Genomic DNA, 9564 nt, shown 5'->3' on the forward strand with positions numbered 1-9564 from the left:
TGCTGTGACCCTCAGGGCAGCCTGACCTAGAATCCTCAAGTTGCTTTCTAGCTTGGTTATTTGCTCACTTCTCTGTCCTTCCTCAGCAGTCCCCAGGCCAGCACTAGATCTGCTTATGCACATGCAGGAAGTGGCCCTTGGGCAGACAGGTGCTCAGACAAATTGGGAGATGGCTAGACAGATGGACTGCATAAAGCTTGTATACTGGTTCTGCATGCTAGGTTGCTGTGCTCAGACCCACTTCAGGTAACAGGTTACCTCCAGCACGGACATCACAGCACTGGCCACCCTGGGGCTCTCCCAGTGCTGTGGCATTAACCTGAACCCTATCTTGAGGTTTCTGACCTGGGTTCTTAGACTCCATGTCTAAGCATCTCAGAGGGCAGGAAGGGATCCAAAGAAGGGCACATCTGACAGAGCTCTAAAGTGATGGAAAGGTCTGTGTGAAGGATTGGGTGTTCCAGGAGGAGGAGGAGGGGATCCAAAGAAGGGCACCTCTGACAGAGCTCTAAAGTGATGGAAAGGTCTATGTGAAGGATTAGGTGTTCCAGGAGGAGGAGGAGGGGATCCTCAGCACGCCAACCCTCATTCTTTCAACCACTAATGTGGGCCAGAACCCTGACCTCAAGCTCAGTCAGGAACAGAACTGCAGAATAGCTGGGAACTATGATGCACTAAGACCCACAGCCAGGGAGAGTTGGGAACATTTGGGATGACATTTAGGGACATCCCAGGGATGACATTTGGGTCGGGTCTTCAAGATGAAAGAACAATCTGAGTGACAAAGGATGCCAGCTCGAGATAGTTCTCTGCAGCTGAAGTGGGAGCAGTGGTGGGAAGGGCCTCAGGGCTTGACCCTGCAACCCAGCCACACCCAGCATTCATCTCAAGCTGCCTAGAGGGGAGTGAAAATGCTGGGCTTGCTGCCTCACACAAGCTGGAAGCCACCCCATGCTAGCGAGCAGGGCAGTAGAGAGAGAGCAGGGCAATAGAGAGAGCAGGGGCAATAGAGAATGGGGGCAATAGAGAGAGCAGGGGCAGTAGAGAGAGCAGGGGCAGTAGAGAGAGCAGGGGTAATAGAGCATGGGGACAACAGAGAGAGAGCAGGGGCAATAGAGAGAGCGGGGCAACAGAGCAAGCATGTTACTCCGGCATCTGAGCATCTCCTCCCCTTCTACTCTGCGTCCTTGACTGGGAAAGCAGCAGGGACCTGGTCTGTGCCAGGTCAGAGCCTTCGGCCACCAGCACCCTTCCACAGCCAGTTCTCGCCAGCTGTGGGAGAGCTGAGGTGTCTCCTCCTAGGTATCCAGGCCGCCTGGAGTGGAGGCCAGCAGAGCCCTGTAGCCCTGCCACCTCCTGGTGCATGACCCTGGGCTTGTAGTTTCCCCAGGAAGCCACAACCTCCACTGAAGTCTGAGGACAAAACTAATGGCCAGCCTGTAGGGACAAGGGGGAAGCGAGGATGCACAGCTGCAGTGCTGAGCCTGTGGGTGACTCTGGAGCCACTTTGAGTAACAACAGGTTAGCTCTAGCAATGGGGATCACAGCACTGGTCACCCCAGGGCCCTCCCCTAAATAAAACTTGAAAGGAATTCCAGCCTAGAAAGTGCAGAGAGGCTGCTGTGGGAGCCCTCCTGATGGCCTGTGTCTCCTCCCTGTCTCCCCAACCGCTGTTGCCTCTTGGGGATCTTCACAATAAGCCCGGCTGCTGATAGGGCAGAGGCAGCTGTGACAGCATCCTTGGTGGGCCAGGATTTGAACCTGCCATAGTTTGGGCTTTCCTCTCCTGAGCCTATGGCCTCTCATGGGCACTGCTGGTCTGAACATAATTGCTAGGGGCTAGGTGTGGACTCTCTGGGCTGTGTGTGTTTGTTTATAGAGCTAGAGTGCAGGTGACTGGCAAGGGAGATATATTTTTTATAACAATGAATATTTAATTTCCATATCACAGATGAAAAAGCCTCTCTGAAGAAACATGCAAGACAGTCTCCAGAGAGGGCAGCTTATCAGTAATGCCTCTTCTCAGGGCTTGCTTCCATGTAACACACTGGTTCCTGAACTTTCCCTATTATTGAAGTAGAGACATGCATGCTACAGAAAAAGAAAAGGAAGCAGGAAGTGGGGTCACCCACAATCCCACCTGCCGTTACTGAAATTTAAGCACTTCTTTTCCAGTCTTTCTTTCATGTAGTTGTCTGTCCATACGCAGCTGAAGGGGCTACAGTATCCTCAGGGAACCAGTCCCAGACGCTGAAATCCAGGGTTCATGCCTGTTCTGTGAAATGGTATGGTGTTTGCAGAGAACCCCACACACTATCCTATATAATTTAGATTACCTCTAGGTTACTTTTTATAGCTAATCTAGTATACATGCTGTATAGATAGCTGTTGAGCTGAATTGGGGGATGACATAATGACGGGAATGGACTACACATGCTCAGTACAGATGCAAGTTTTCCCAAACATTTTCTTTGGTTGGTTGGTTGTTTTGTTTTGCAAGACAAGGTTTCTCTGTGTTGCCTTGGCTGTCCTGGAACTCACTCTGTAGATCAGACTGGCCTCAAACTCACAGAGATCCGCCTGCCTCTGCCTCCTGAGTGCTGGGATTAAAGTTGTGCGCCACACCATCTAAACTTTTCTTTCTTTTTTTTTTTTTTTTTCTTCTTCTTTTTTGTTGTTGTTGTTGTTGCTTGGTTTGGTCTGGTCTGGTCTGGTTTGGTTTGATTTTTCAAGACAGGGTTTCTCTGTGTAGTTTTGGTGCCTATCCTGGATCTTGCTCTGTAGACCAGGCTACCCTAAAACTCAGAGATCCACCTGCCTCTGCCTCCCAAGTGCTGGGAGTGTGCACCACCACCGCCCAGCAGCCACCTAAACATTTTCAATTCACAACTGATTGACTCTGTAGAGATGGAGTCTACAGGTTTGGGGAGGCCAATCACAAAAATAGCAACTGTGTTATGGTTTAAAATTCTCTTCATTGGCATTACATGTGATGGGAAGGGAGCATTCACCCAGCAACACCCTGAGATCAGTGGGTGTCTCTGGGCATGAGTCATGGTTCGTTTAGGGTTAACCTACTGGAAGTGTGTAACCAGGTCAGTCATGCCTGGATAAGAGTTCCAGGCCCTTGACGCACATGGCAAACCCAGTCTCCTCTCTGCTTGGGTGCCCTGGGGCTTCCCCCACCCTGTGCCCTCACGGTGCCCTGACTGCCTCTTCTCTTCTTTCCTGTCCAGCCTGGTAAAGCCCTTCCGACACTACGCTGTCTTTCTCTCGGAAGACTCCTCTGATGAGGAATGCCGGCGGGAAGAGGCCCCGAGCACCGGCTTCACTGAAAGCCTTTTCTTCTCCGCTCCCTTTGAATGGTCTCTCTTCCTCCTTCCAGCTCCTTGGGCTCAGCCTGGTGACTCTTTGGGTGCAGGGGGGTATCGGGCGGGGGGGGGGGGACTGGGGCTGCTTACTGCCATGGGGAGAAAAGTTCCTGGGTGCCAATTTGCAGGGTGTGTGCCCTATCTACAGGCCTTGTCTCAGGCTTCTCTTGTGCCAGCCCCACAAGGCTGTGACAGCAAAGGTGACAGGTGAGACCGTCAAAAGCCATGGAGACAGGAAAGCAGATGTCAGGCAAAAGCCAACTTGAGTTACATGAAATGCATGTTAATACCAGCATACCAGACACGTGTGGTGATGCACACCTGCAACTAAGGTAGAAGGACCATGAGTTTGAGGCTACCCTGGGCTGCATAGCAAGTTCCAGGCTAGTCTGAGCTGTATTCAAGACCCTGTCTCGGAAAAAATGTGGATGTGTGTTTACATGTTATGGTCTACCTGAGTTTCTTAAGATTAATATCTTAATTATGTTATAACCTAAGCTGCATACAAATTACAAACAATTTTTTAAAAGGAAAAGAAAGCTTACCTTAAAAATGTTCTTCCTAGGAGCCTCAGGATGTACCTACAACCTACCATAGTGCTAGCTGCTGGCCCCTTCACATCCGGGGCCTTGTCTCCCTCCACCTCTACCCCCAGACCTTCCCACCCCTCTGTTCTCTAACCTCAAGTGCCCAACATCAGGTCCTTTCCCTGTGGCTTCATCCCAGACCTTCTGAGTCCAAGGTTGCATATGCGCGCGCGCACACACACACACACACACACACACACACACACACACACACACGTGTGTACACACGTTTCTTCCATGCTGCCAGATCACTAGGATGATGGCAGTACCCCCCTTAGGCCAAGATACCTGAGCTGCACACACACCTCTGCAGTATATCCATTCTTTCTCTCTGGTCTCTTTCAATGTTTGAAGAATCAGCTTTTCCACAGCAGTAATGTCTGTGCAATCACAGATCTAATGTATCCGTTGATGTAGCTATTACTAGTTAGAACAGAGAAAGCTATTGAAAGAATACATGCTCATCTGAGTCGGCCTCAAGTCAGGAAAAGCTGCCTGCTTGGGTCCCTCTCCCTCCCTTGTGACTGTCTAGAGCCTCCAAATTAAATGACTGACTGATGCTTTTACCCCCTTTCATGGTGCTGGAATGGAACCCAGGTCCTTCCATGTTGGACAAGCGCAGGCGCTGAGACATAGGCAGCCCATTGTTGCCTTATTTAAGCAGTAGTTAAAATTCCCTTCTTTTTCCTGGGCCTAGAGCCAGTTGAGGGCTTCCTGTGTGTTTACAAGGGAGCTGTTGCAACCTAATTCACAACACAAAGGGTTAAAACAGCTATTCCCTCGTGTTTGGGAAGTAGGGCTCCTCCTCCTCCTCTCTTGCATTGTGCTCACATTAGATGAAAGGCTCTTGAGTTCCTTGGTCAAAGTGAGGGAAGGACTTTGGAGACTTTTGAACTTGGCTCCCATTCTACCCCTTACTATGTGCTGTGAAGCACAGGGTGAGTCACTAAACTTCTCTGAGCTTCTGTTTCCTCATCTATAGGGTAGGGTTTAAGTCCCAGACAGCAAAGTCGGGGGTGTGGGGGGGGGGGGGCTGTGGCGCTGGACTGCCTCCTTTGTAATCTTTCCGTGGGCCTTAGGTGTCAGCCTGCATGTAACCAGCAGATGGAGCCCTCCACCACTTCACCAGCACCATGTGCATAGCCAGCCTGACCCTAGAGGGGAGGCACTGCACTGGCTAACCTCACGGAGGTCAGGGCAGGCACTGCCTCCCAACAGATCCGTGGTGCCCTGAGGCTCAGTGGGAAAGCAAAAGGAACCAGCTGTTACACCCAGCTCACCTACAAGGTTATGGTATGCGGATACACAGAACGCATAGAGCGCAGGTGGCAGCCACGCGTACCATGGGTGGTTGTCACCGGCCTCTGCATACCCTCTGTACTTGTTCATGGAACCATACCAACACTCAGCTGAGGTTCACAAGGTCAAGTGACTCGCCCAGGTTCCCATGGCAAGAGATGGAACCAGAGCTTCTGGCTAGCCATGCTCTGGACCTGACTCTGAGGCTAAGATTGGTCACTATTGGGAGCAGATGGGACAGAGGAATACATGTACCCCTGCAAATGCCTCTCCAGTCCTACCTGATTTTTATGTGTTACATACAAAGATCTTGGGCCCTGAGGCACTTCAGGGTCTCCTCAGAGCAAGTGAGAGCCACAGCATCCTGCCCAGGGCCCCAAGCATGCATCAAGACCCAATCCAGTCCCCAAAGAATGGCAAAACATTGGTCCTTGGGCCTGGGCGTGGTCAGAGGCTAGGGCCATTTGCTCCTCTCATAGATTGCCTAGAGGAAAATCCAGCTGGCTTTGTCTCCACCCAGGCCACAGCCATACCGGACGTTGAAAGAATCAGACAGCGCAGAAGGCGAGGAGAATGAGAGTCCAGAGCAGTTAGTGCGGGATCCCCGAGGACCTATCCCTGCCCCACCTGACCGAGCTGCCAGTATTGACCTTCTAGAAGATGTCTTCAGTAGCCTAGACATGGAGGCACCACTGCAGCCACTGGGCCAAGCCAAGAGCTTGGAGGACCTCCGGGCTCCCAAAGACTTTCAGGGACAGCCAGGGAGCTTCGACTACCAGGTATGGTGGGGGTAGAGCACAGTAGCTGGTGGGGTAGCTCCTGCTCATCAGGTAGGTCCTTTGAGTCACAGTGGAAGGCGTCAGGGAACACCACTCCACCACCCCTACTCCTCACCCTGTCTTAAGTCAACACTCCAACCCCACCCCATTGCAAGCAGCACATTATGCTACCAGCTATGGGGGGCGGGGGAGCGAGGCCAGCCCAATGGGCATCTGACTGCTTCTGTTCTCATCTCAGAGGTCGGCTGCTGCACAGGGCTCCTTGAATCCAACTGGGCTCCAGATCAGTCCTCTCAGTATGGTCATCAGTCACCTCCCCTCTCTGGGGTCCACAGATTTTCCTGCCTGCTGGGAATGAAGCTGCTCAAGTCTAGAGAAGTGACCTGCCCAAGTCAAATGGCCCACAAGTGGCAGGCAGAGTCGGGACTCAAACCCAGTCTCCTTTCTTCTGGTCCATGTGCCTTCAACCAGGCCTGGAGCCACACTAGCCATTTTGAGGATGATGAAAGATACCACAATCTCTAAACAGTAAAAATGCCCAAGTGTTAGGTGTCCCACAGATGGAGACATTTTCCTGAAACTATTTGTCAAGCAGAGGCTTTTGTAAAAAGACAAGAGATTCCTCTGGATTCCCTTTGTGGGACAGGTCTGAACTTGGAGTCCAGATAGGCCAGGGTCTCTGCAGTTGTCCTGGGTACCTGCAACTCCTCCTAGTCCCAGGAGCCATGTGCCTGGCATGCAGGAGGGGTTGGGAATGGGCATGTACTTTCTGCTGTTGCCTGGGCCAGCCTGTTGTCATCCCTCCCTCCCTCCTTCCCCACAGAGGCTGGACCTGTGCAGAAGCGAGAGGGGCCTTAGCATGGCTGCAGCTTTGAAACTTGCTCATCCATACACTAAGCTCTGGAGTCTGGGTCAGGACGACATGGCCATCCCCAGCAAGCCTTCCACCACCTCCCCTGAGAAGCCCCCAGCTCTGCCTTACAAACCCCAGAACCAGGATGGCATCCTGAGCCCCAGCACCAAGGAGGAAGCTCCCACCCAAACTCCAGGCAGCATCACCATTCCCCGGCCACAAGGCAGGAAGACCCCTGAGCTGGGCATCGTACCTCCACCACCCACTGCCCGCACAGCCAAGCTGCAGGCTGCTGGCGGCCCACTTGGTGACTTCTCCTCAGAGCAGCTTCAGATCGACCGGCAAAGACAAGATGCCCTGAGCCCAACCCTACTGCCAGGGCTGCTCCCCAGTGCTGTCCCCCAAGGTCCCACAGAACTTCTACAGCCACTCAGCCCAGCCCCGGGAGCTGCAGGCACAGGCAATGATGCCCTGCTTGCCCTCCTGGACCCACTTAATACAGCCTGGTCAGGTAGCACCATCCCACCACATCCTGCTACTCCCAGTGTGGCTACCCCATTCACCCCCCAGCTCAGCTTCTCCCCCACAGTGACATCCACCCCTTTTGCACAGCCACCACTCAATCCCTTTGTCCCATCTATGCCAGTAGCACCGCCTACCATGCCCCTGGGCTCTACACCAGCCAGGCCTTTTGGGACCCCTCCAGCGTCCCTGGGGCCGGCATATGTACCTAGCATCCTGTTGTCTGGTTCTGGCTTCTATGCCCCTCACAGGTCTCAGCCCAACCTGTCTGCCCTCTCCATGCCCAACCTCTTTGGCCAGATCCCCATGGGTGCCCACACTAGTCCCCTGCAGCCACTTGGCCCCCCAGCTGTTGCCCCCTCCAGGATCCGAACATTGCCTCTGGCCCGCTCAAGTGCTAGGGCTGCTGAGGCCAAGCAAGGGTTGGCCCTGAGGCCTGGTGAACCCCCACTGCTGCCTCCTAGACCTCCCCAGGGTCTAGAACCAGCCCTGCAGCCCTCTGCTCCTGCACAGGCCAGAGACCCCTTTGAGGATTTGCTACAAAAAACTAAGCAAGATGTGAGCCCGAGCCCAGCCCCAGCCCCCACCTCCGTGGAGCAACTCCGCAGGCAGTGGGAGACCTTCGAGTGAGCAGGCCTGTGCCATATCCAGTACTGTGCCTCCCTATGTCCCATTCCTGACCAGGTTCCACTGGGCAAAGGGATTCTCTGCCCCTTCTCCTCCACAGCCCATCTCTGAGGCCTGGTCCTGGGAATAGTACCATCCCAAGAGAGCTGCCTGTCACTCTCCTTGGCACCCTGTATAAGGTTTGCACTAGAGGTCAACTGGGCCAACCGTTTCCTACCACCGTCCTTCTCCAGTAGCCCAAGAGGGGCCAGAAAGCTCAAGGCCTCTCTCAAGCCCAGCTCTCCTCCTCTGCCAGGCCGTGCCCCACATGTCAGTAACACCCGTGTGAGCACAGCATTGGGGAACACAGGTGTTTGGGGGCACTGAAGTGACCACTCCTGGGCTGGCATTTCTCCTTGATGGGTGTCTCCAAACTTCTCTAGCAATATACTTTCCTAACCAACCAAACCTGAGTTGTTCCTGGGTGCCAGGGGTCTGGGGACCCAAGCTCCAAACCCAGCTCCAGCCAGCCCTTACAGGGCTTGGGAACACCAGCAACTCTGATTTATAGGAGAAACCCACAAATCTGAGCCTTCAGCTCACTGCCACCCCCAGACCCCTGGATTCTCATGTCAGTCAAAGCTCAGGCTCAGCCTCCTGCCACTTGGAGCTTTATGGGCAGAGCTGGGCAACAGTGATCCAGATTCCAACTCAAAGGACAAGCTTCCTGCCACAAAGGGGGAGGCACAGCTGTTTGGGCTCCTAGGTCAGGACAAGGTGGGGCCCTAGGGCCCCCCAGATTCCCCATGTAGTGAATAAATATGGCCTCTAATCCTGGGGAAAGTGGGGGTCTAGAAGCTAGCCTTCCCTGCCATCTCCAGCTTCTCGCTAGTGCAGAAATTCCTGAGGCCAAGTCACCAAAGTTATAATGAAATGTTTTGTTATTGTTTCTTTGATCTTGCTTTTCCTTAACCTTATTGATTTGATGAATCTTAAAAATTGATTCCTTTCAATAAACCTTTAAGAAAACATCCATCAGAGACATGCAGGAAATTGTGCATATTTGACCTGATTTCTCATTTCCTATGTGTGAATGGTCAGACAGCCTGCCTGGGGTTTCTGACAGGAACAAGGGGTGGGGTCACTGGAGGCTCTGTCATTCTAGGGAAACCTCTCTGTTTCTTCTTAAGGAAGCCTAGGCCTGAAATGCACCCTTCCTCGGTGCTCTTTCTTGTGGGGGTGCTCAGCTGCTGGGGAGCTGAGTCATGGGGACCTCCTGGCATTTGTGTTCCTGAACAGGTCTCTGTTCCACTTCTTCCATCCCAGAAAATTCCAAGTCCCACCCTAGTGGGCCAGCACGGTGACAAGGTGTCGGGCAGCATGGGAAGCCACACAGCTACGGCCCACTAGGGGCTGGTGCACACACTCACTTAATCTGTCCATTCACTGGGGAGAATCCGAGAACCCACTGATGAACTATGTGTTCAGCTGGGAAGAGGCTGTGGTCCTGAGTCCTTCAAGTGAGGGGAAGCCTGAGCAGGCACTTG

General features: G+C 53.1%; 1 protein-coding gene across 6 annotated transcripts in view; it reads left to right on the plus strand.

The window, feature by feature from the left end:
* Dennd1a (DENN domain containing 1A) overlaps positions 1-9057 on the plus strand; it is a 479814-nt gene extending 470757 nt beyond the window's left edge. For 5 of the 6 annotated variants that reach the window (XM_036185076.1, XM_036185072.1, XM_036185075.1 and 2 more), the window contains 3 exons: positions 3237-3365; positions 5778-6036; positions 6860-9057. In XM_036185076.1, the coding sequence (XP_036040969.1) occupies positions 3237-3365; positions 5778-6036; positions 6860-8041 (1570 nt within the window). In that variant the 3' untranslated portion in view covers positions 8042-9057. The remainder of the gene's footprint in view (positions 1-3236; positions 3366-5777; positions 6037-6859) is intronic. The other variant, XM_036185077.1, reaches the window with a different exon arrangement.
* Positions 9058-9564: the final 507 nt, after the last annotated feature.

Source organism: Onychomys torridus, chromosome 4 (genome assembly GCF_903995425.1).
Source record: "Onychomys torridus chromosome 4, mOncTor1.1, whole genome shotgun sequence".
Lineage (NCBI taxonomy): Eukaryota > Metazoa > Chordata > Mammalia > Rodentia > Cricetidae > Onychomys > Onychomys torridus.